Genomic DNA, 25,104 nt, shown 5'->3' with positions numbered 1-25,104 from the left:
CAAAGGAAGCCTAATCTGCGGATGAACTAGTTTGTACTTGTGCTTCTCTTCACTGTCAGATAGGTTTGGCATTGTGCCCAAAGCTAAGGAAAATCCAGTTGTTTTGGATAGGCTTGTAGCTAGTCAACTATATTATCTTTATCATGTAGACTAGCCAGTCCACGACCATAACAGTGTACTTTCTACGTCCCAAAATAAACCAACATCGTATGTGATGTAATACATCCTAAAACAATGAATGATATATTTGTATTATAGAATGTGTCATATCCCACATGAGGTTGATTTATTTTGGGATGGGGTAGTCCCGAAGAGAGGGAAGTGTCATCTTCGTCCTGGCATCCTTTAATTCCATCCACGAATAATGCGTATATATGCGTGGAAATATATAGCCTCACGACGAAGATTTGTCACATTTTCTTGCTTCAATGACTAGCACCAATCCATTCGCCCTTGCTCGCCGGGGAATCCAAGATCTTCCACACGATTTTCGCCTATAAAATGCACGGTAAACCAGGTCATTTTGGTGTGTGCTTTGCGGTATTAACTCGTGCTTTCCCTTCAGTAGTTAAGCGTAGAGAATTTGAGGCCATGGCAATCAGCAGAAGGAGCTCCATGCTGTTGGTGATGGCCTTAGTGCTTGGGACGGTCTCCCTTGCCACGGCCGCATCTGGAGTCGCCACCTTCTACACTCAATACACACGTAAAATTGAATCCACTAGCTAGTAATAACTAATTAAGTTGGATTTTTTTGCTTCACATGCTTCATAACAACATAAGCTTAAATTTTAATTATGAAAAAAAAATTGAAACACTTTATTTTTCATTTTTGCATGCAAAGCATATGAAAGAACTGTTAAACTAAACTAACCATCTCTCTCTCTGATCTCTTGAAATTTACTAACCATGTCTCTAATCCATTCTCTCTCTCTATATATATATATGTGTGTGTGTGTGTGTTTGTTTTGCTATATGACATAGCTGACCATGTATCTGTGTCTCTACAGCGTCGGCGTGCTACGGGAACAGGAACATGGGGAACATGGTGGCGGCGGCGAACGACAGGTTGTACAACAACGGCGCCGTGTGCGGGCGGTGCTACGCCGTGAAGTGCGCCGGCGCGGCTGCCGGCGGCGGCGGAGGCAACCCCTGCACCGGCGCCAGCGTCACCGTGAAGATGGTCGACAACTGCGCCAGCAGCGACGGGTGCACGAGCACCATCGACCTCTCCAGGGAGGCCTTCGCCAAGATCGCCAACCTCGACGCCGGCGTCATCAGGATCACCTACAACCCAACGTACGTATAGTACGCCCCCGGCTCTGGCCACACTCGATATAATTATTTCCTGCATTTTCGCTTTCGATTTCTGGAAGAAAATGTTTCTAACTGAATTTTCGCTTCTACTCGTTAATAAACTCTCACGGCTATATGTAAGGTCATCTTTTTAATATGAAGTTAAATGTAGATGGATAAAGAGTCGAGAGTGGTCTACAGTATTTTTTTAAAACATTAAACGGCAGGAGATTTGTCGGATATATTAGGAGAAAAACAGAGTCTTACATGGGCCTTTAGGAAAATAAAAACAACGGAGAAGCAAAAGAGTGATTTGAGTGTTATAAAGGTAAAATTGTCCGATCCAATAAAAAATATTGAATACCCGGTCCAAAGTAAAAACATTGGTTAAAATATGATCCAAAGGAAAACATTGGTAATAAAAAATGGTCCAGAATAAAATTCACTCTAAGTTTATTTTTACGTTGTATACAATTATATCAATCAATCTATATTGTTATAATCTGAACCCACCATAATCAAACGGTGCAGATATTTTTCCTTTTCTTTAATTAGTGTGTTAATTACTTGACCAGTTGGCCTCTATAGTGGATGTGGTAGCTTTATTTCAAGCTATCTTAATATATATAAAAATATATTGTGTTTGAGATTTTCCATATGAATGTGGTGCATTTCATCTCCTCTTTTTCTTTCAGGGGATGTCCGTAGAGTTTCGGAGCTACTTCCTCCGTTTCACAATGTAAGTCATTATAGCATTTCCCACATTTATATTGATGTTAATGAATCTAGATAGATATATATGTATAGATTCATTAACATCAATATAAATGTGGGAAATGCTAGAATGACTTATATTGTGAAACGGAGGGAGTAGACCATATAATTATTATTATGGTCATCACATTTGCCACGTCGAGGCAAGAACCCAAGAAGGATAGATATTTCCGATTTTCAGCAGTAATATAACGCAATAATGTTCCTGAAAGAAAAATATAAGAGGAATGTAATAATGTTGGGTTCTGTTAACCCTAGCGGTTATGTCATCGTTAAATAAAAGAAGTTCCCACCATGGTTTAGTGAATTAATGTTCAGCATGCATGTATTGATGTATTTTTATCTGCTGGAATATATAATTAGTAGAAACACCAAAGGTTCTAAGGCTGTAAGGCTGAAAAAAAAAAAAGAGAACTTTTGTATCAGATGATGATAGTGAATGTTCGTCATGAAAGAAGATTCGTCCAAATCGTTGTCGTATGGATTCTACCAGTACCAGGTCTATCACGCGATCAGCGTGCGATCAACTTGTACCTTTGTTGCCAAACAATAATACTACATCAAAATCTATCTCATAAACTCTTTTTGGATGATGGCTGCGTACAACCCTTGAATCTTACTGGAGATCCATCCTGCCAAAAGTACAACATTCAGTGGGTTTTTCTCTTGGGGTTTTCTTCACATTTCAACAGAAGTACGTACAGAAGAGAGTCCACAAAATACAGACATCGTTCCTAGATACCCTACTAAAACTCTGGGGTGCAGGCACACCGCAGCTAACCTTAGACCAAAGATCCAGCAACAGAAATGATTGTAGACCAGCCACAACAGTTATCATGGTTGCCATGGACCGTTATTGGGCGCATTAGGATTGCCTGACATCTTCTCCTTGCAAGCTGGGCAAATGAAACCAAACGAACCAGAGTGCTGTGCATCAATGGGGCCAAAATGGTGGAATTGGCTGTTGCACCATATACATAACACTGGGAGCATGCCTTCACTGACCATCCTTGACAAAGATAGATCCCATCCTAGCTGGGCTGGAGGGCCATTGACCATCTGAGGAGTATAGCCCAATACTAGAGTTGGTTCAGACGTGGTCGGAATGTTTTGCCTGGCCATGCCCCCTGCAAACTGAGAGGAATCGGCTGGTGGTACAGAAGTAGGTGGCCTGCTTGCAAACTGAGAAAATCCTGTGGGCACAAAATTAGGTCTGGCCAAGCTCCCTGGTTGAGAGGGTCCAGTAGGCAAAGCATCGGTTCTGGCCATACTCCCAAACTGCGGCTGAGAGGGTCTGGTGGGAATTGAACTGTTTGCTGCCATGCCCCCAAGCTGAGGGGACCCAGACGCAGCTGGTCTAAGTTCTCCATAACCAGGCAATATCTGCTGCTTCTGACCACTAAATCCAAGTTGCAGATCACACTGTGTAGGAAAAATAAGATCAAATCAGCATGTAGGACACTCAGCATGAAATGTCATAGTCGTTCATGAGAGAAAAAAACCATTCACTCTATGCACACTTTAACAAAACTGGTAACAATGACAAAAGCAAAACAACTTATAAGCAATAGTCTTGAGAAACACAATGTTCATTTCCTCCTTTCCTATTGCATAGTCTAATTATACTGGTTGATTTATGTCAAATGAACTGACCTAAAGAGGCATTATATTACTGGGTTCCACTAGATTTACAAAAATAAAATATCGAAAGCATTTTTAAACATCACAGGAGTGATCAGACTAAAAAGAATGTTTGATGCAGTCTACCTGATCTCTGGTTGTGCTGCTGATTGGAACATCACCAACAGAACAAACCAGAGCGTAAACTACACATGACCAAAATTGTCCTACATAGGCATAAGATTATTGGCATTCTGGCTAGTACTTGCTGAAGCGAGCAAGTTACAAGCAGTGGCACAATCATTGTATCGATTTTGCATAACACTACTAGTCCTTCCCAAAACCTCAAGCAGAAACTAGTGGGTAACAAAAGAGCCCATTATGCAGTTGGAATTGCTTCTATTAACAAAAGAAACCTTCCAGTTGACATCACTCCCCTTGCTTAAGTTACTGGCTGCTAGTGTGCTTGATTTAGGAAGTGATGAATCGTGGCTTGAAATATTAGGTCCTACGTGACTGGAGTTTCTATTACACTGGGTAGACTCCTTTCAGTGACATTGCCAGTCAAGATTTTATTATTATAAGCATCAACAGAAAATCTAGCTTAGTTACTAGTTTTGTTTTGTATGCTATCCATTCATTCATTTGTATCATACAGATGTCTGTTGCTATTTTTAAATGCACTGAACAGGAAATGAAGCAATCCATGTTACTTACAGGAGAGACTGGGCGCATGGCCAAACTTGTCTGATACACCATGGTATTGTTTTTGTTGCCAATATTGTTAGCTTCAGAAGCACCATTTTCATTAACATAACCAGCATTGAAGGATCTTGCAGCAATAGATGATCTGTCAGCTACACCGAGGGAGCTAGGAATTTTATTGTTTAATCCAGAACTGGGCAACACGATAGATGCAGCACCATCATTGTTACTGAAACTTCCACTAAAACCTTTTCCAGTAATGCATGACCGATTCACGTCATTAAGGGCAGTCGATGTTTCATTGTTCGCAGTTGCAATAGGAAAGGATATTGTGTTCAGGCGTGAATTGAGGTTGACATCTCTTGATTTCATACTATTATTAACCTCAGCATGCTTGGAAGCAGCTACTGCATGATCAATTATCTGGCCTTGACAATGGTTGGTAGTTCCAAAGGAGGAAGGTCTAAAACCTTGGTGTCTTCCTGCTTGATCGTTAAAATTAGTTGCTTCAGCAAAGCCACTAACCCTGCAATCCATGTGATCATTGGGCTGAGGTGCTGTTCTCGGAACAGTTCTATCAGCACAGTTCGTCACATTATTTCTATAAGTCCATGTGCTTGGAGCATCTGTGGTGGGAGGAATTTCATCAGGTCTACACCAAGTTTGATTATGCCCATTGAAGTTAGCTGGACAATTTGAGTTAAAAAGGTCTATACCTCTTGTACTATTGCCTCCATGTTTAGTTGAACAATTGTGATGCTGTGATCGTGCTTCACTAGCAGTAGTCTTCTCATTCAGTTGTGGTGATCCGACCAAATCTTGAAGGCTACATGACAAACCTGCAAAAGAATCGTTACCAACCTTTCCTGACAAGGTTTGTAGGAATGCTTCAGGAGTCAGCCCGTGATACTTTGCATGGGATCCAACGTGACCAAAGTACCGTGACTGTTCCTCAAACGTCTTATTACATACTGGGCATTCAAATTTCCCATCTTTGCCTATCACTGGCTCACCAAATTTGCCAACCTTGTTAATCTTACGCCTTTTAGAACCCATTTTGTGAAAAGTGATCAGGTGATGCGCATAGGCACTCTGACCATGAAAAGTTAAATTGCATTGTTGACATTCATAAGAATTTATATCATCTGCATCTGTTTCGTCTTGATCTCTTGAATGACTAGAAAAGGTAATAGAAGCAACTGGCAAAATACTTTGACTGTCCATACCTGTACCAATTTGGTGTTGAACACCTAAAACCTGCCACAAACCCAAAAATTAAACTAGACAAACTCAAGTTCACAAGATAAAGTGACATACACTTTCAACTTACATTAACACCATCGTCAGCACACAAGCCATGTTGATGTGTGCTACCATACTCAATATTATCCGTTTTGAACTCCGGATACCCAAGAAGTGACATGAGGTATGCAGAAACCTCTTGGCAAGTAGCAAAACTCTGTCCCTTGGGGCTGGAAAGTACAATATGCCCATTTAGTACAGGGGAAAAAATGCGACAAACAAAATTATTGCGCTGAAATGATGCAGCCATTCACAACATATGTTCACTGAGCAGATAAATAGGCATGTATCTTAGCACGTACTTTCAAACTAATAGTGATGAGAAGTGATCTTTACTATTATTACAACAAAATTATTCATCAACGACAGATGATAAATCTGAGCATATATGGTGGAACACCTGAGTTCTGTGGAACATTCGAGATAATGATTGAAATGCTCATGTGCTCTAGGCACTACTTCAAATAGGCATTGCAGTTAAATAAAGCAAATGAAAATTAATGATTGTTTTAGACACAATGCCATGGCCTTAATTCACTTTATCCACTGGTTCTCATTGACAAGTTGGATTAGGACCTGTGTATCAGTGAGAACTCGGCAGGAGAAGCAAATTTACACATACATGTGTTATGTTATGTACTTGAGATATCATATGTGCCATACGAATCTATCTTAATGTTTAACCTATGATATAGTAAGCATCAATCAAGCCATTGCTAGATAATGCTGCTGCAATCGCATAACATGCATGCCTTAAAAGCACAGATCAAATGAAGTGCCGAAAAACAAATATCAAAGGAATAAAACAAAACTCATTATCTTAAAGCAATAACACTCCACACTGCTCTTATACTATGGAAGGCAAAAGTCATGTCTTTGCCCCCCAGAATATTCAGAATTATCATTTAACTATTATGTCATTGAAACGACTGGGCTTTTGGGTCAATCCCCTTTAGATATTTCTTATTGCTTAAGGCATAATCCAGTACTAGGCTACCTTTGTATATTGAGGTGCCTCTAGATAAGGCAAAGGAAACAAACTAGTATCTAATACTACTAGGACTCCAATGACAAAACTAGGAAACTCTAATGGAGAAATAAGGAGTAGAATATCTATTTGTCTACTATGATTCTCCAATTGCTGCAGCACATGCTAATCCTGAGGCCAGCCATAGCATTTCCCCCTCGTCATGAAACAGCTCATCCTAGGGGGTATTCAGTTATTGTTAACCAATAAGATTTATTCTTCCTTAGAAAGTAGGCAATCCACAGAATGACAGCAAGAAGGCCATGTTGAAAAAAAAATCAATCATTCAAAACTGTCAAGAACTGATCTGATAAACTTGTGCACGGATTGATTAGCATCAGTTGACTACGCTAGAAGAGTATAAAACAATCTTCACAAACCAAATCCACCACACATCCTTTGCAAGTTTGCATCTATAGTCACACATAACCGCATCTCTAAACATCATAGCAAGCATCCAGGCAGCTAGCTTATTGCAATTTATAACCCCCATTCCAGTAACTAACAACAGATCCCCTAACATTGCAGCATTTGTCAGTAAAGGATGATGAGGCTCACCTCACATAACTGAAGCAGTTCACCCAGGCCTTGCGGTCCTTCCGCTTGATCCCAAGCTGCAGCCTCCACCCGCTGGGGAGGTGATCCCCGAAGAAGGACGCATCAACTAACTTCCTCCGCATCCTCTGGCTCACCCACTGACCCGCGAGGCTAGAGATGAAGCCCATCAGCTCCTCTTCCGTGGTCATCCCCGCAGTCCGCTTCCCGAGCTCCGCGTCGTACGGGTCGGCAAGCCGTGAGAGGCTCACCAGATCAACGGAGACCCCCTTGGAGTTGGTGGTCAACTGGTCGGGGTCGGGAGACGGTGGCGCGGGTAGAGCTAGGGTTTGGGTTTGGGGAGAGGAGGGGTCGTCGGGCGCGAAGAGGCGGCGGAGGTGGTAGGCGATGAAGCTGTCCTCCTTGTCGTTGCCCCTGGGCAGCTTGGCGGCGGCGGCGGGGGAGGGGGAGGAAGGGGAGGCGGCGACGGCGGCGGCGGCGCCGAAGCGGACGCGGGAGAAGGTCTGCTTGCGCGAGCCGGCGCTCTCGTTGAAGACGGCGCGGTCGATCTTCAGCGGCGGGAGTTGGTCGGCGTCGGGGCAGCTGCCCCCCGGGGCCACCGCGTGGGCTGAGGCGGCGGCGAGCGCGTCCAGGTCGGACTGCGAGAGCACGCGGAGGTCAACCACGGGGAACACCTCCGTCTCCATTGCACCCCCACCCCCCCCCCCTCCTCCGCCTTCCCCCCCCACGCGGCTTCTTCTCCGGCGAGGCGACCGCCGCTGCGGCGGTCGGAGCTCCGGTGGGATGCGACCGTGTCGCTCGCCGGGGGGATGAGGTGGCGGCGGCGTAGTTGGGTTGGGGCTCCACGAGGAGAGAGAGAGAGAGAGAGAGTGGTTTGGTGTGAGCTATAGGCTGTCGTTCTGACCGTTGGATCTGGGCTTGGGTGGCGCGGCGCCGTCCGATGAGGAGAGAGGTGGGGGGACCGGGGGGAGTGAGGCGCGTCGCGCGCAACGACAAAATGGAGCCGCCCAGGCTTGACTTGGGCGGTTATGGATGGGAGCGGGGTGGGGGCTACAAGCGTAAATGCTACGTGGGCCGATATCTCATGGACCATAAACATATGGGCTGACCGATAAACAGAGTGAAGAAAGTACTCGGCCCATTAACCTTGCGCATCCGACATGAGGGGAAGATGGTGTAGGATTAGGAGGGCCCATTGCCCCATTGTGACGCTTGGGATCAGTAGGGCCCATTACGACGCGGAAAAAGTACACCGAAGGTCCCTCAACTTGTCATCGAGTTACAAAATTGTCCTCAAACCGCAAAACCAGATATCCCGTGTCCCTTAACTAATCAAAACCGGTCACAATAAGTCCCTCGGCGGATTTGATCCCGGTTTTGTCTTACTTGGCGGCTAAGTCGGCGTGGGACCCACGTGGGCCCCACATGTTAGGATGTCACCTCATCACCTCTCTCTTATTTTCCCTCTTCTCCCTTCTTCTTCTCTCTCTCTCACTTTTCTTGGCCGTGGCTAGGGCGCAGGCGAGCTTGACGGAGAGGCGGCATCGGCAGGGCGAGGCGGCGTCAACGGGCGAGCGCGGTAGCGCAGAGCCGGTCTCCACCAGGCGCCGCCACATGCTCTGTGTGCCGCGCCGCCGCCTCCTCAAACTCTTCACCCGCCTCACTGTCCTAGGCTCCCCCACCAAGTGCCACACCGCCGCCGCTGATGGAGGTGCGCATGAGGCCGACAGATGCGGAGGCGGACGAGAGCGACGTGAGGGAGCGCGTTGTCGCCGCCATCGGAAGAGCAAGAGTTCGGGGTGGGTAGGTCAGGTGCGCACCATGGCAGCCGTCGTGCTCCTCCGGTGAGTCACCATGGCAGCCGTCGTGCTCCTCCGGCCAGCACGGCTCCGACCTCTCTCTCCGCATGTCCTCGGCAGAGCGCGGCGAGTATGTGGAGGTGGCGGAGTCAGCAGTGGCAAAGCGGCTGGCGACGGGCGGCGTTGTGCCACGGCGCGGCAACGAGGATGCGGACGGCAGGGTTGCCTCCGCCGGCGCGACACCGGCTGCCAGACCTCCTCCTCTCCCCTCCCCCCGGCGGCCTCCTCCCCACAGCGTTGCCTGTCGCCAGCCTGAGAAAAGTGAGAGAGAGAAAGGCACAAAAGGGGAAATAAGAGGGAAGAGATGAGGTGGCATCCTGACATGTGGGGCCCACATGGGTCCCACGCTAACTCAGCCGCCACGTCGGACAAAACTGGGGTTAAAACCACTGAAGGACCTAAAGTAAATGGTTTTGTTAAGGGATATCATAAGTCTGGTTTTGCGGTTCAGGGACGATTTTGTAACTCAATGACAAGTTGAGGGACCTTCGGTGTACTTTTTCCTTTGACGCACGACAAGGGGATCGAGACGGCCCACTTACGCGTGGGAAAAATTGCTATTGCGAGAAGGAAAAAGTATATCGAAACCCTCAGCTTGTCATCGAGTTACAAAATCATCCCCTAATTGTAAAACCAGATATATGACATCCCTCAACTTACAAAACCATTCACTTTAGGTCCTTTGGTGGTTTTGACTCCGGTTTTGTCTTATGTGGCAGCTGAGTCGGTGTGGGACCCACGTGGGCCCCACGCGTCAGCCTCTTCTTCCCCTCCCCTCTTCATCTCTCTTCCTCTCTCTCTCTCTCCTCCCCTCTCCACGAGCGGTGACCGGCGAGGAAAAAGCTGAGTGCGGCAGGCCGACGGATGGGGAGGAGGTCGGTGGGGCGAGGCGGCAGAGGAGAAGGTTTGGCGGCGGCGACGGGGGAGAAGGGGACACCCCACACCAGCTACAACTCTAGTCGGCGGAAGAACCACGAGTCTTGCCGCTTCATGGCCCTCCCCACGCTAATGTCGCCACCACCGCCAGATGCCCCAAGCTCCTGTGAGCTCACCGGCGACCGCGATTGCCAGCGAAGAGAGGTAGGAGCGGCAGGAGCGAAGGAGGCCCGCGGGTAGTGAGGCGGCGACGCCTCACCAACGCCATGTATAGTGTGATTCCGGAGAGTGAGTCGGGTGCAGTCGGTGGCCGATGAGCGGCTTTGTCCCACAGCAGTGACGAGGACGATGGTGACGAGAGAGAAAAAGATGGATGCAGCGGCGACGACGACGACGACATGTTGATGGATGCGGCACTCCACGTCGGGCTCGTGGCACCTAGATGGCGACCTGGACGGAAACGGCGCTCCGCGTCGAACTCAGGGCAGAGAGCGAGGAGAGTGGAGGGGAAGAGCGGCGCCGGCGACTGCATCTCTTCACACGGCGGCGACCCCTCTCTCTACGACGCCAGTCGAGCTCTGTGTCGCTGGCGCACAGTTTCTTCCCCGCTAGCCACTGGCTACGCCCGCCGCACCAGCCTACTGCGCCCAGCCTGCCGGCCGCCGCCGTGGAGAGGAAAGGAGAGAGGAAGAGAGGTGGAGAGGGGAGGGGAAGAAGAGGCTGACGTGTGAGGCCCATGTGGGTCCCGCATTGAATCCACTGCCACATCAGACAAAACCAGAGTCAAAACCGCCGAGAGACCTAGTTTGCACTGGTTTTGCAAGTTGAGGGATGCATTTTATCCGGTTTTACGGTTTAAGAACGATTTTGTAACTCGATTCTAAGTTGTAGGACCGACCTTCGGTGTACTTTTCGCTTGCGAGGATCGTAAACTAATGGATGGTATGATGTTCCCTAGCCATCCTTCTTGGATAATTCTATATTACACTATATCGGTTTTACAGGAGGTGATCGGTTGTGCTAGCTATGATTGTACCTATTAGTTTGGTACAATGTAGCAACAATGGTAGCCAAAGAGGGCCATAGTTGAGAGGAGTTTTTAGGCAAATCCAACAATTAAGAGGGTGCAATCTGCAATGTGGATTTATCCCTATAATTTTTTTAAAAAAATGCACAATTGCTCTGGACACTTAAAAAAAGGGACTCTATGTGACAAACGGCTGAAAAATTTTGGGCTTTCAGCCGTTTTTTGCGCCGTGCGATTGATACACGCGTCGTCCATCCCTCCCCCTGCCCCTGCGTGCAATAAAATAACAGAGCGCGTAGCGCTTTGAGAAACAAATCCCACTCCTTTTTTATGGGCTTAGGTTTGTCTCTCACAGCCCACCGAAAAATATAAGAAAAAATACACGACGATTTATCTTAACAACATTGCCTCTAAGATGTTCAGTTCTCACTGAAAACAACTGAAAATTGCTAACAAATTACAAAACACAAAGCTACTGCTTGTTTGTCCCACTTTAAATACTAGCTCTAGGTGTTCAGATAAGGGGGCTTATGAACAAAATATGTTGAACTATGAATGGCTATTAGATGACAAAAATATAATCTGTTGTACTGAATTAAATTTTCAGGAGAGGAGCAGGTGTGTGATCTTGGCAAAAGGAAGGCTGAAGGAGTTGATATTACTCAAGGTATTCGAAGCTCCATTCGGATGGCCTATTCAACCAAAGAAAAAGCCAAAATTTAAATCTTTAAACTTAATTTTGACATTGATTTTGAGATATTTTCAACGTAGTTTCTTTTTCAGCATTGGCTTTTAAGTCACCAAAAACACATATATAAAAGTTTTACCTACGAATTTATTTTTGTTCTCTAATAAGTCGTTTTGGCTTATTAGAAAAAAGCCAAACGATGAGGCCCTAAGAAAAACTAGATATAGTTGTGGTTACATTTTGCCTGGTGTGAAGCATGTAATCTTGTTGTTGTATTTTTTTCTACAGCTGGTTTATAAAACTAAAAACTTTACAAAACTGACAAAACTAAACATATAAATTGTGTTTCAGGTTGGACAAACACAGAGAGATAATAAATTACAAAATTCTTTTACAAAACTGACAAAAGTAGGAGATAACAAAGAGCACGATCATTCATAAACTATTTCTGACAAATATGAAACATGGTATGAAGCATGCAATATTTCTATCAATCTTTTCTACAGCTGGTTTACAAAACTAACAAAATTGATAAAACCAAACATACAAATTATGTTTCGGGTTGGACAAAGCAGAGTGATAATAAATTACATTTTTTTTACAACGGACAGTAACCTGACACAGTATAGTAGTTAAAAAAAAAGTCAGATGAATTTGTACTGAGCTCTTTATTTTGAAACATGGTAGCTGCTGGAAGACTGTAATGGCACTTTGGAAGTAAGTACTGTTAATAGCAGTTGGAAGTCTGAAACATTGTAGCTTGATTTTATGGCCCTTTTGGAAGTACTGTTACTAGCTCAGAGCTATATGGAAGTCAGCCAGGCTTTTACCTTGGTGAGGAGGGAATGGCAGGTGGCAGTGGCATCGGCGTCGGGCTAAGGATGAACGGTGGAGGAGATCTACAACAGACCTGAGGAACACATGCATTAATTTAAAAAACGGACAAAAACAAGATACAAAAATAACAAAACCACTTATTTTGAGAAGTTTAAAAAACTGACAAAAACAAAATACAAATATGACAAAACCACTTATTTTGAGAAGTTAAAAAACTGACAAAAACAAAAGACAAAAATACAAATATGACAAAACCACTTATTTTGAGAAGTTTTAAAAAAAACTGACAAAAACAAAATACAAATATGAAGAAATAACTTATTTTGAGAAGTTAAAGAAAATAACAAATTGTGTTTCAGGTTGGACAAAGGATAGAGATAATAAATTACATTTTTTTGACAAAATTTACAAAACTGACAAATTTACAAAATATAGTTGTAAAAGTTTTTGTAATTACAAAACTAACAAATCGTGTTTTAGGTTGGACAAAGCATAGAGATAATAAATTACATTTTTTTGACAAAATTTTCAAAACTGACAAAATTACAAAATATAGTTGTAAAAGTTTTTGTTATTACAAAACTAACAAATTGTGTTTCAGGTTGGACAAACACAGAGAGATAATAAATTACAATTCTTTTGACAAAATTTACAAAAACTGGAAAATCTAGAACAAACAAAAAAAAAGGGACCAAAACTGCCACAGCACGCTATGCATTCCTTTGACAGCAAAGTTCAGAATTACATAAGTAGGGTTCAGAAAAATTCAGCAACATGAATTTCAAATTTCAAATTTCACACTAAAACTACTGACATGATCATTTTGTAACAAGTTGAATAGACAAATGCAGGCTTGAACTTGTTTCCATACATCCATTTTAAGTCTGAGTAACAATAGTAGTAGCCCCAGATGCGCCTCATATTTACATACGATTCAAGCATTCTGCTACTACTAGTTCTGCTTATCTACAGTATTCAGACCATTGTGTGAAAAAAAATCTACAACATTAAGATAAACCCCTACAACATTCAGATAAGCCCAGAGTGCATACAAATTGTCTGGTGGTGCCTGAAATTAAAATTTGGCATACATATTTCGCTTCTGCAGTTATGTTGTTGTACAGTATTCTTCAGACAAATCCTAACTCAACTAGCAAACAAACCATGACTGCATATTTCCACAAATTCCACAACAGGCACAAAACAGTAGGCATTTCTGAAAAACTGGAAAATCTAAGTGTTAAACTGACATCACAAAATCAGAAAAGTGCACACGGTTGTTCATGCCAAATCACCCTTGCTTACATCTGCAAACAAAATGTCTAAGAAGACATATCGCTTTGTTCATTCCACAAAAATGACCCTTGCTCAGATCTGAAAAGCATGGTGTCTAAGAAAGACATGACTTTGTTCATTCCACAAATCACCCTTGTCTCAGATCTGAAAGCACAGTGTCTAAGAAAAAAAATGAGATAGTACACCACCACTCCTCATTCGAATCAACACACAAAAATCAGAAACCATGTGGTTTCCTTGTTGCAGAAAATAAACTAGCTCACCTTGTGAATCGTTGTGGTCTCTTTGTTGCTTGCCTCCGGTTCAGAACTCCTGGGATTCATGATGAGATTTGGTTGAGAATACTTGGTCAGCTCAACCACCGGCGCAGGTAGTACCATATGCGCATCGCCGCTGCACACGAATGGCTCCACGGAAGCCTCGTCGACGACCGCCGTGGGGACAACAAAACGTGTCTCTCGGACAAAACACGACGACCCTCCTCCCCCACGCTCTCTGCCAAGCCCAAGGGCTCCCTCCGCCACAGAAGACGGCAACGGCAGCGCGAGGGGGGAACGGCAACGGCAGCGCGAGGGCTCCCCCCGCCGGAGAAGATGACGGCATAGCGCTCCCGCTGCTGCATCGCCGCCACCTTCTCTCCTTCCCTCTCACCGAGATTTCCCCCACTCTCACTGACAGCTTCTCTCTCTCTCTTTCTCTCGTGCGCGATGGAGAAAAAAAGGAAAGAGGAGATTACTGTTTTTCAAACTGTAGCAGATGGGCGCGTGTCGGGATGAAAAAATGTGATGCGAGGTGAGGGTCCCACCGCTGCTTGGGCTGGGCATTTTTGGCAACATGCGATTGCTTGGACTGGATCACATTGAGGGTGCACGAATCTTGAAGGGAGATCCAATGGCTAAAAAAATGGCTGACAAAGACAAAAAAACAGCAGGCTGCTAGTTAGCAATTCCCAAAAGAAATGGTGGGATGTGACTAAGAGGGATATCATGGGAAAACATCGGGCAAAGTAAAATGCTATCGAAGATTTGACCAAGGAAAAATATATTATTATATGAAAATTCCAACTATACCACAAAGATTTGACCAACCAAATAATACCACAAGATTCTTTCATCTCCACTCAATACCACAGTGCAACAACGTTTCTTTTAAGAATACCACATATTTCAACAGACGTTACCCAATCTCATACAAACTAATTTGTCTCCGTTACCTGTGTTTGAAAAGAAGAGTACTGAGGTATCCTGTGTGAACAAGATTTAGGAGTTCTCCAATCCCATTGTGGCCTTCAGCTTTAGGAGTTCTCCAATCCAGCTGAATGATGCATAAGCTGCCTTTGGTGATTAGCTGGTGGAGCTCACAACCATCCAGGACCTTGCTCAGGCATGTAAACTGATGAAGCAGTCCGTGGGTGTCTCACAACTTGGCCTCCATGACGCTCGGACACCACAGCGGCTGTCCTTCTCGAAGCAACGCCGCTGCTTTGTTTGCCCTGCTTCGCACGGCAATGGGTTAGAAAATCGGAGGAAGCGCAAACACCAGCGACGGAGCATAAAAGTGCCTCCGTACGGGGGACGGCCGGACGGGGCCAAACCGCCGGAGCCGGAGTGCCGGACCAGTGGGGTCTCCTGCCCGGACACAACACCGCGGCGGCATAAGCAGAAAAGTGCCTCCACGCGGGCCGGACCAGCGGCGATCTCCTTCGTCCCAGACGCGATGCAGAGATTATTCAATTATTATATGTTTAATGAAACTATTCAATCCCTATCACTGAGCAGAGATTGCCAACCCTATCACTTAAAGAGATGAGAGAACGAGAGATGTGAGGGCAGTTTCATCTACTTACTTACTCTGTCGGTTCTCCGTGAAGTTTGTGGTATTTTTGGAAGGAGGAAAAATCCTTTTTTTTTAAACAACAAGGAGAAAAAATCTGGTGGTATTATTTGGTACTGCTAAAATCTTTGTGGTATAGATGGAATTTTCCCTATTATTTACCTCATATGGACAATGCTAGCGTCGAGCCGCTACAGGGCTGAGGTCGGGAGTGCGCACAAAACGAAGCGATGGCTAGCGCAAGATTAATTAAGTACTCCCTCCGTTTCAGGTAGTAAGACATTTTTGACTTTGGTCAAAGTCAAACTACTCTAAGTTTGACTAATTTTGTAGAAAAAAGTAGTAATATATTTAACCCAACATAAATATATTATGAAAATTTATTCAATTATAGGTTTAATGAAACTATGCTAGTGTTGTAAATATTACTACTACTTTTGTCTATAGAGTTAGTCAAACTTAGAAAAACTTAGAGTAGTTTGATTTCGACCAAAGTCAAAACGTCTTATAACCTTAAACGAGGGAGTATTAGTTATTTTTTTAACAAATGGATTAATATGATTTTTAAAACAACTTTCCAGTTGACATCACTCCCCTTGCTTAAGTTACTGGTCGCTAGTGTGCTTGATTTAGGAAGTGAATTATGGCTTGAAATATTAGGCCCTATGTGACTGGAGTTGCAATTACACTGGGTAGACTCCTTTCAGTGACATTGCCAGTCAAGATATTATTATAAGCATCAACAGAAAATCTAGCTTAGTTACTTGTTTTGTTTTCTATGCTATCCATGTTATTATTATAAGCATCAATAGATGTCAGTTGCTATTTTTAAATGCACTGAACAAAACGTAAAGCAATCCATGTTACTTACAGGAGAGAGTGGACGCATGGCCAAACTTGTTTGATACACCATGGTATTGTTTTTGTTGCCAATATTGTTAGCTTCAGAAGCGCCATTTTCATAAACATAACCAGCATTGAAGGATCTGGCAGCAATAGATGATCTGTCAGCTACACCGAGGGAGCTAGAAATTTTATTGTTTAATCCAGAACTGGGCAACACGATAGATGCAGCACCATCATTGTTACTGAAACTTCCACTAAAACCTTTTCCAGTAATGCATGACCGATTCACGTCATTAAGGGCAGTCGATGTTTCATTGTTTGCAGTTGCAATAGGAAAGGATATTGTGTTCAGGCGTGAATTGAGGTTGACATCTCTTGATTTCATACTATTATTAACCTCAGCATGCTTGGAAGCAGCTACTGCATGATCAATTATCTGGCCTTGACAATGGTTGGTAGTTCCAAAGGAGAAAGGTCTAAAACCTTGGTGTCTTCCTGCTTGATCATTAAAATTAGTTGCTTCAGCAAAGCCACTAACCCTGCAATCCTCGTGATCATTGGGCTGAGGTACTGTTCTCGGAACAGTTCTATCAGCACAGTTCATCTCATTATTTCTATAAGTCCATGTGCTTTGAGCTTCTGTGGTGGGAGGAATTTCATCAGATCTACACCAAGATTGATTATGCCCATTGAAGTTAGCACGATGATTTGAGTTAAAAAGGTCTATACCTCTTGTACTATTGCCTCCATGTTTAGTTGAACAATCGTGATGCTGCGATCGTGCTTCACAAGCAGTAGTCTTCTCATTCAGTTGTGGTGATCCGACCAATACTTGAAGGCTAGATGACAAACCTGCAAAAGAATTGTTACCAACCTTTCCTGAAAAGGTTTGTAGGAATGCTTCAGGAGTCAGCCCCTGATACTTTGCATGGGATCCAATGTGACCAAAGTACCGTGACTGTTCCTCAAACGTCTTGTTACATACTGGGCATTCAAATTTCCCATCTTTGCCTATCACTGGCTCACCAAATTTGCTAACCTTGTTACTCTTACGCCTCTTAGAACTCACTTTGTGAAAAGTGATCAGGTGATGCGCATAGGCACTCTGACCATGAAAAGTTAAATTGCATTGTTGACATTCATAAGAATTTATATCATCTGCAACCGTTTCGTCTTGATCTCTTGAATGACTATAAAAAGTAGCAGAAGCAACTGGCAAATTACTTTGACTGTCCATACTTGTACCAATTTGGTGTTGAACACCTAAAACCTGCCACAAACTCCAAAAATTAAACTAGACAAACTCAGGTTCACAAGATAAAGTGACATACACTTTCAACTTACATTAACACCATCGTCAGCACACAAGCCATGTTGTTGTGTGCTACCATACTCAATATTATCCGTTTTGAACTCCGGATACCCAAGAAGTGACATGAGGTATGCAGAAACCTCTTGGCAAGTAGCAAAACTCTGTCCCTTGGGGCTGGAAAGTACAACATGCCCATTTAGTACAGGGGAAAAATGTGACGAACAAAATTATTGCGCTGAAATGATGCAGCCATCCACAACATATGTTCACTGATGAGTAGCACACATGATAGATAAAGGTGAAGCAGATAAATAGGAATTTGTTATCTTAACAGATACTTTCGAACTTATAGTGATGAGAAGTGATCTTTACTGTTATTACAACAAAATTATTCATCTACGACAGATGATAAATCTGAGCATATATGGTGGAACACCTGAGTTCTGAGGAACATTCGAGATAATGATTGAAATGCTCATGTGCTCTAGGCACTACTTCAAATAGGCATTGCAGTTAAATAAAGCAAATGAAAATTACTGTTTATTTTAGACATTTTAGACACCATGCCATGTCCTTAATTCACTTTATCCACTGGTTCTCATTGACAGGTTGGATTAGGACCTGTGTATCAGTGAGAACTCGGCAGGAGAAGCAAATTTACACATACATGTGTTATGTTATATACTTGAGATATGATATGCGCCATACAAATCTATCTTTATGTTTAACCTATCATATACTTCCTCTGTTTCATATTATAAGACTTTCTAGATTCTAGAAAGTCTTATAACCTGAAACGGAGGTAGTAGTAAGCATCAATCAAGCCATTGCTAGATAATGCTGCTGCAATCGCATAACATGCATGCCTTAAAACTACAGATCAAATGAAGTGCGGAAAAGCAAATATCAAAGGAATAAAACAAAACTCATTATCTTAAAGCAATACCGCTCCACGCTGCTCTTATACTATGGTAGGCAAAAGTCTTGTCTTTGCCCCCCAGATTATTCAGCATTATCATTTAACTAGTATGTCATTGAAATGACTGGGCTTTTGGGTCAATCCCCTTTAGATATTTCTTATTGCTTAAGGCATAATCCAGTACTAGGCTACCTTTGTATATTGAGGTGCCTCTAGATAAGGCAAAGGAAACAAACTAGTATCTAATACTACTAGGACTCCAATGACAAAACTAGGAAACTCTAATGGAGAAATAAGGAGTAGAATATCTATTTGTCTACTATGATTCTCCAATTGCTGCAGCACATGCTAATCCTGAGGCCTTGTCATACCGACACCACTACTATATATACTATACCATAATGTCCAGCCATAGCATCCCCCTTGTCATGAAACAGCTCGTCCTGGGGGTATTCAGTTATTGTATGTTTGCATAATAATATTGTTAACAAATAAGATTTATTCTTCCATGGAAAATAGGCAATCCACAGAATGACAGCAAGAAGGCCATGTTGAAAAAAAAATCAATCATTCAAAACTACCAAGAACTGATCTGATAAACTTGTGCATGATTGATTAGCAACAGTTGACTACACTAAAAGAGTATAAAACAATCTTCACAAACCAAATCCACCACACATCCTTTGCATCTATAGTCACACATTACCGCATCTCTAAACATCATAGCAAGCATCCAGCCCTCTAGTTTATTGCAAGTTATAACCCCCATTCCAGTTACTAACAACGGATCCCATAGCATTGCAGCATTTGCAAGGAAAGGATGATGAGGCTCACCTCACATAACTGAAGCAGTTCACCCAGGCCTTGCGGTCCTTCCGCTCGATCCCAAGCTGCAGCCTCCACCCGCTGGGGAGGTGATCCCCGAAGAAGGACGCATCAACTAACTTCCTCCGCATCCTCTGGTTCACCCACTGACCCGCGAGGCTAGAGATGAAGCCCATGAGCTCCTCCTCCGTGGTCATCCTGGCAGTCCGCTTCCCGAGCTCCGCGTCGTACGGGTCGGCAAGCCGTGAGAGGCTCACCAGATCAACGGAGACCCCCCTGGAGTTGGTGGTCAACTGGTCGGGGTCGGGAGACGGCGACCGAGCTAGGGTTTGGGTTTGGGGAAAGGAGGGGTGCTCGGTGAGGGAGGGGTCGTCGGGCGCGAAGAGGCGGCGAAGGTGGTAGGCGATGAAGCTGTCCTCCTTGTCGTTGCCCCTGGGCAGCTTGGCGGCGGCGGCGGCGGAGGCGGAGGCGGCGGCAGCGGCGGCGGCGGCGGCGGGGACGAAGCGGACGCGGGAGAAGGTCTGCTTACGCGAGCCGGCGCTCTCGTTGAAGACGGCGCGGTCGGGGCAGCTGCTCCGCGGGTCCACGGCGTGGGCGGAGGCGGCGGCGAGCTCGTCCAGATCGGACTGCGTGAGCACGCGGAGGTCAACCACGGGGAACACCTCCGTCTCCATTGAACCCCTCCCCTCCTCCGCCTTCCCCCGCCCCCCCCCCCCCCCCACGCGCGGCTTCTGCTCCGGCGAGGCGACCGCCGCTGCGGCGGTCGGAGCTCAGGTGGGATGCGACCGTGTCGCTCGCCGGGGGATGAGATGGCGGGCTGGCGGCGTAGTTGGGGCTCCACGGGAAGAGAGAGAGAGAGGGCGGGTTTGGTGTGAGCTATAGGGTAGGGAGGGCAACGGGTCGGATCGGGCATGTGCATAGCAAAACCATGTCCCGCCCGAGATCCACGTGCTCGTGCCTGACCCACGCCCGCAAAACCTATCGGTCAAAATCTCATGCCTATGCCCATGCCTGTCGGGCACGGGTATGCTTGACGGGTACCCACTGGGCTTACCTGCCATGTGCCGCCGCCCGCCGCGCCACCAGTCGCGGCCTGTGCGCAACCGCATCGCTGGTCACCGGTTGTCGCCCTCACCGCTAAGTTGCCCGTCGCGCTCCACGCTCATGTGCCACCGGCCACGAGCCTGCTGCCGTCCACGCTTGTGCACCGCCAGCCGTGCGCTAGCCATCGCCGTCGTGTCGCTAGCTCGCGCCGCGCCGTTGCGTCGCGCCGCCAGCCACCTCCTGCTTCTTTCTCGTGCGCCGCCGCCGCGTAGAGGAATAGATGATTGAGAGGTGGTGGTGGGGAAAAGGATAAGGCTAGGGTTTCGTTGAGTGAACACATATATTGCTATATACAAATGGGCTAAATGGGCTATTGGGTCTTGAGGAGAGGTTAACTATTGAAGGCATGAAAGATATACATGGGCTAAAAAAATTTTGAGTCAAGCATAGGTTATCGACGAGCAAAATATAAACCCACATATACCTACTAAGTTCTCGGGCATCGGATCAAACATGCCCACGGGTTAAAAAAAGGTGCCACGCCCATGCCCATCGGGCCGGGTATCCGTGGATACTCGAACTCACGGGCAATACTGCCATCCCTACTATTGGCTGTCGTTCTGATCGTTGGATCTGGACTTGGGTGGCGCGGCGCCATCCGATGAGGGGAGAGGTGGGGGGACCGAGGCAGTGAGGTGCGTCGCGCGCAACGACAAAAGGAGCCGCATAGGTTGGGCGGTTATGGATGGGAGCGAGGTGGGGGCTACAAGCACAAATGCTACGTGGGCCGATATCTCATGGACCATAAACATATGGCCAACCGATAAGAGTGAAGAAAGTACACGGCCCATTAACCTTGAGCATGCAACGTGCGTGGAAGATGGTGTATTGGTGTAGGATTTGGAGGGCCCATTACGAATTTATGATGCACAACCAGGGATCGCAACGGTCCACTACGATGAATGGGAAAACAAATTTCTATTGCGAGAATCATAAACTATCGGATGGTATGATGTTCCCAAGACCCTAGCTATCCTTCTTGGAGAATTCTATATTACACTATATCCGGTTTTACATGAGGTGATCGATTGTGCATTTGTGCTAGCTGTGATTGTACTTATCAGTTTTGGTACACTGTAGCAACAATGGTGGCCAAAGAGGGCCATAGTTGAGAGTAGGGGTGTACGTGGGTCAGCCGGGAACCAACTTATAGGTCAAAATAAATGGGTTCGTGGCTTATTTTTTAGTCTATAAGTGGGTTTCGCGGGTTAGCCACTTACACCCCTAGTTGAGAGGAGTTTTTAGGCAATTCCAACAATTAAGGGGTGCAATCTGCGATGTGGATTTATCCCTATTTTTTTTCTAAAAACACGAACATTTGCTCTAGAAAAAAAATGGTGAGATGTGAGTTAGAGGGATATCGTGGCTTCATGAGAGAACATCGGGCGAAGTAATATGTTATCGAAGATTTGAGCAAGGAAAAACAGATTATTTAGCAATTGGGAAATGGAGGGGTCGCCGCCAACTCAAAACCAGACCTCATTAGAACGGTGCTAGTGTTGAGCCGTTACTGGTTACCAGGTTTTAAATTTCCGGCTATAGCTGCCACCATTTTTGACTATAACTGTCTGAGAAGGGTATAGCTATTTACTCTCTTATACAATTTTAGCCGTTATAGCTCTATTTAGCCCGCTATAACTGTTTGAGAAAACCACCTAAACGTTTTAAACCCGCTATTTAAAACACTGCTGATTACACCGCTGAGCGATGGGCTGCAACTGACCTCAATCGGTTAAGAGGAATGCCGCATTGCAAGTTTCCACTCGTCTTTGATGGCTGCACACAAGTGTTCTACCGAAGTTGGCCTTCCCATAAAAAAAATTCAATCATCACGTTCCTTTCAAATCAACCAAATCACCACGATCACACCGGCATGGAACGTTTTTGGATCATGGGAGGATTGATGAATATGTCGATTACATAATCAATCGTACTTACGGCAATAATAAAGGATGTAGTGCATGATCGATTTTCCCTGGCATGAAACCTCAAATGAACAAAACTGACCTATGCACATCAACGCACAAAAACATACTATCAAGCAAATGCATGCATGCATAGCAGATGCAGAGAGGGACCAATTACCAATTTACCACTAGAACTATACCGTTCACTTTGTGAAAGGGCATGTAGATTGCAGCGATCTGAATAATACTCTAAGGCTGTGTTCGGGGAACCCTCACTCCCCGGCACGCAAAACGGAGTAGCGATTAGCGCGTGATTTAATTAAATATTAGCTATTTTTTTCAAAAATAGATTAATTTAATTTTTTAAGTAACTTTCGTATAGAAACTTTTTGCAAAAACGCACCGTTTAGTAGTTTGAAAAGCGTGCGCGCGGAAAATAAGGAGGAATTGGGAACCTAGTCTGCCGAACGCAGCCTAAGATACTAAGTTCAAATCTTCGTTTGAACGAATTTCAGAATGGATTGTTTGAGTAGCTAAATTCTCAATTTAAAAGACAACATATATCCGATTAGATGTAAAGTAAAAAATATCCATCTCCAACAAAAATAAGAAAAACTACCATTCACTACATCCATCCATCCATCCAGCATGAACGATGATGGATTCCCATTAGATTCCATGGAGGAGGCATGGATCGATACATGAAAAACATGTGTACATGCAAGAGGCAACCCCACACCGCAGAGATTCCAAAACGGCGAGCAGATGCCAGTGAAAGATACAGTATAGGTGGTGAGAGTAGCCGAGCCGATCCAGCTGCATGGGCAGCAGCAGTGGTGACAAAATTTTGTCCTGGCATATTACACGGAATCTATCAACAATCCCTCTCAGCCCGACGCGACGACAACGATTCCACCACCACCAGCATCAGCAGCAGTGCAGCGCCATGTGCTGCCGGGCACGGGCCGCGCGCGCGCGCGCGACGCGGCCACACACACCGTAATTCACAGCGAGAGCGCGAGCGCGAGCCCCGCCATGCACGCGCCACGCCACGCCACGGCGCGCCACGGGGCGCGCGCGCCTCAGGGTCAGGGGTCGAACAGGCGGTCGCGGCACTGGCACTTCCACCCTAGCGGCTTGTAGTTGGTGAACGTCGCCACGAGCGGCGCGGCGTCGTGCGCGGCGGCGGCGGCGGGGACGGACGGGGCGGACAAGGTGGGCACCTGCACCGCGACGCACGGGCTGCACCCGTAGCACTTGCTGTAGCAGCTCGGCGGGCTCGACCCCAGCCGCACCTTCTCCTCCTCCCCAGCCACCACCGCCACCGCCACCTCGCCACCAACCTGCATCGCATCGCCATGGACGAACACACAGCGCATCAACTAACCGAACAAAATTTTTAAAAAACACTCAGGTCGATCAAGAACGGCGGCGGCGAGGGCGTACGCGTACCAGGGGAAGAAGACGGCGAGGAGGAGGGAGCCTGGAGGCGGAGGCGAGCAGCAACGCAGAGAGGAACACTGCCGCGACGGCGGCGGCGGCGGCGGCGAGAGGCGGCGTGGCCGCCGTCCTCATAGCTGAGTAGCTCTCGAGACAACTCGATCGCCGGCGACACCTCGCCTACCAAGAAGCTCGCCCACGCCCACGAGGCCGTGCCATGGCGCGCGCGGGAAGCTCACGGGCAGCCAAGGAAGGTGACGCCGCGCGCCCAGCTACTTATACCCAGAAGAGCACTGTGACAGTGTGAGTGAGGCAGTGAGCAGCACTGAGCAGAGCAGAGGCAGCGAGGTGGTCTGGTCAAAATGGCGAGACGGCGAGCGGGCTGGACTGGAAGCAGCAAGAGGGGGCTGTGAGATGTGAAGGAAAGGAAGAAACAACGTGTGGCCGGCTACACTTTACATAGGCACAATTTCCAGGGCGGCAGGACGGCTCTCGGCACCGTCACGACCCTCTCTTCTTTTGGACCTAGGATCTCTAGATCTTTCAGCCTAATCTCTCGCTTTAATTTTTCAGGATTTATGTAGAAATTTTATAGCATTTAAATTCTATAGAAATTTTTTTTTATTTGGCCCTTTGATTTAAAGAATTGAAGCTTTTTAAATCCTATGAAATTCCTATGAAATGACACATAGCATGTGGATTTTAGAGAAAATTTAGCAAGAGCTCTAACCTCTTAAAAATTTTCCTTTGAATCTATCTCTCTCATTCGATTCCTGCGTTTTTCCTGCGCTCCAATCAAACGACCATTCCTGTGTTTTGCAATCCTCTGTTTTACACTTCGATTCCTATCAGAATCCTATGTTTTTCCTATTCCTCTATTTTTTTCAACCCTACGATTCAAAGGGGCCCTAAACGTAGAAATAAAAAGATAAATTTGAAGTGTAAAATAGAGAATTAAAAGACACATAAAACATATGAAAGGGCTTGCTAAGTTTTTTTTGGTTTGATTAGATCACAGAAAAAATGTACGAGTTGAATGAGAGAGACGACTCAAAGAAA

General features: G+C 45.6%; 4 protein-coding genes across 11 annotated transcripts; 1 reads left to right on the top strand and 3 right to left on the bottom strand.

Moving 5' to 3' along the window:
- Window positions 1–519: 519 nt before the first annotated feature.
- LOC127782345 (putative EG45-like domain containing protein 1) lies at window positions 520–2,374 on the top strand. The gene is made up of 3 exons (XM_052309514.1): window positions 520–703; window positions 1,008–1,296; window positions 1,989–2,374. Exons 1-3 carry the CDS (start codon window positions 592–594, stop codon window positions 1,999–2,001), a joined length of 414 nt encoding a protein of 137 aa, XP_052165474.1. The 5' UTR covers window positions 520–591; the 3' UTR covers window positions 2,002–2,374.
- A 246-nt stretch (window positions 2,375–2,620) lies between these two features.
- LOC127782342 (uncharacterized) lies at window positions 2,621–8,142 on the bottom strand. Of its 4 annotated transcripts, XM_052309508.1 has the most exons (6): window positions 7,280–8,141; window positions 5,723–5,864; window positions 5,619–5,649; window positions 5,109–5,231; window positions 4,405–5,018; window positions 2,621–3,489 (listed from the first exon to the last, which is right to left on the bottom strand). In XM_052309508.1, the coding sequence occupies exons 1-6, from the start codon at window positions 7,960–7,962 to the stop codon at window positions 2,902–2,904; spliced, it is 2,181 nt and encodes a 726-aa protein (XP_052165468.1). In that variant the 5' UTR covers window positions 7,963–8,141; the 3' UTR covers window positions 2,621–2,901. The 4 variants fall into 4 exon arrangements, with proteins under 4 accessions (XP_052165468.1, XP_052165467.1, XP_052165466.1 ...); XM_052309507.1 differs by having other exon boundaries at window positions 4,405–5,231; window positions 7,280–8,142; XM_052309506.1 differs by having other exon boundaries at window positions 5,109–5,649.
- A 6,471-nt stretch (window positions 8,143–14,613) lies between these two features.
- LOC127782344 (uncharacterized) lies at window positions 14,614–20,451 on the bottom strand. Of its 5 annotated transcripts, none has more exons than XR_008019164.1 (5): window positions 19,604–20,450; window positions 17,883–18,024; window positions 16,564–17,808; window positions 15,073–15,351; window positions 14,621–14,766 (listed from the first exon to the last, which is right to left on the bottom strand). XR_008019164.1 is itself a non-coding variant. In XM_052309513.1 (5 exons), exons 1-5 carry the CDS (start codon window positions 20,266–20,268, stop codon window positions 15,276–15,278), a joined length of 1,539 nt encoding a protein of 512 aa, XP_052165473.1. In that variant the 5' UTR covers window positions 20,269–20,451; the 3' UTR covers window positions 14,872–15,275. The 5 variants fall into 5 exon arrangements, 4 of the variants coding, with proteins under 4 accessions (XP_052165472.1, XP_052165473.1, XP_052165471.1 ...); XM_052309513.1 differs by lacking the exon at window positions 14,621–14,766 and having other exon boundaries at window positions 14,872–15,351; window positions 16,564–16,678; window positions 17,268–17,808; window positions 19,604–20,451; XM_052309511.1 differs by lacking the exon at window positions 14,621–14,766 and having other exon boundaries at window positions 14,872–15,351; window positions 16,564–17,177; window positions 17,268–17,808.
- A 2,602-nt stretch (window positions 20,452–23,053) lies between these two features.
- Window positions 23,054–24,654, bottom strand: LOC127781642 (EPIDERMAL PATTERNING FACTOR-like protein 1). Its single transcript, XM_052308641.1, has 2 exons — window positions 24,058–24,654; window positions 23,054–23,948 (listed from the first exon to the last, which is right to left on the bottom strand). Exons 1-2 carry the CDS (start codon window positions 24,178–24,180, stop codon window positions 23,694–23,696), a joined length of 378 nt encoding a protein of 125 aa, XP_052164601.1. The 5' UTR covers window positions 24,181–24,654; the 3' UTR covers window positions 23,054–23,693.
- Between the last annotated feature and the right edge of the window lie 450 nt (window positions 24,655–25,104).

Source organism: Oryza glaberrima, chromosome 8 (genome assembly GCF_000147395.1).
Source record: "Oryza glaberrima chromosome 8, OglaRS2, whole genome shotgun sequence".
NCBI classification, from domain to species: domain Eukaryota; kingdom Viridiplantae; phylum Streptophyta; class Magnoliopsida; order Poales; family Poaceae; genus Oryza; species Oryza glaberrima.
Note: the sequence above shows the minus strand (reverse complement) of the source record. Positions and strands in the feature narration are given on the sequence as shown.

Bases quoted from the DNA above. Each gene is read 5' to 3' on its own strand.
- LOC127782342 (XM_052309505.1), bottom strand. From the start codon at position 7,962: ATGGAGACGGAGGTGTTCCCCGTGGTTGACCTCCGCGTGCTCTCGCAG. The intron at 5,650-5,722 runs GTAAGTTGAAAG...GGTTTGTGGCAG, and splicing joins GTGCTGACGATGGTGTTAAT to GTTTTAGGTGTTCAACACCA. The intron at 3,490-4,404 runs GTAAGTAACATG...TTTCCTACACAG, and splicing joins CCATGCGCCCAGTCTCTCCT to TGTGATCTGCAACTTGGATT.
- LOC127782345 (XM_052309514.1), top strand. From the start codon at position 592: ATGGCAATCAGCAGAAGGAGCTCCATGCTGTTGGTGATGGCCTTAGTG. The intron at 704-1,007 runs GTAAAATTGAAT...GTGTCTCTACAG, and splicing joins CTTCTACACTCAATACACAC to CGTCGGCGTGCTACGGGAAC.
- LOC127782344 (XM_052309509.1), bottom strand. From the start codon at position 20,268: ATGGAGACGGAGGTGTTCCCCGTGGTTGACCTCCGCGTGCTCACGCAG. The intron at 18,025-19,603 runs GTGAGCCTCATC...TGTACTTTCCAG, and splicing joins AACTGCTTCAGTTATGTGAG to CCCCAAGGGACAGAGTTTTG. The intron at 15,352-16,563 runs GTAAGTAACATG...CGTGCGAAGCAG, and splicing joins CCATGCGTCCACTCTCTCCT to GGCAAACAAAGCAGCGGCGT.
- LOC127781642 (XM_052308641.1), bottom strand. From the start codon at position 24,180: ATGAGGACGGCGGCCACGCCGCCTCTCGCCGCCGCCGCCGCCGCCGTC. The intron at 23,949-24,057 runs GTACGCGTACGC...GATGCGATGCAG, and splicing joins CTCGCCGTCTTCTTCCCCTG to GTTGGTGGCGAGGTGGCGGT.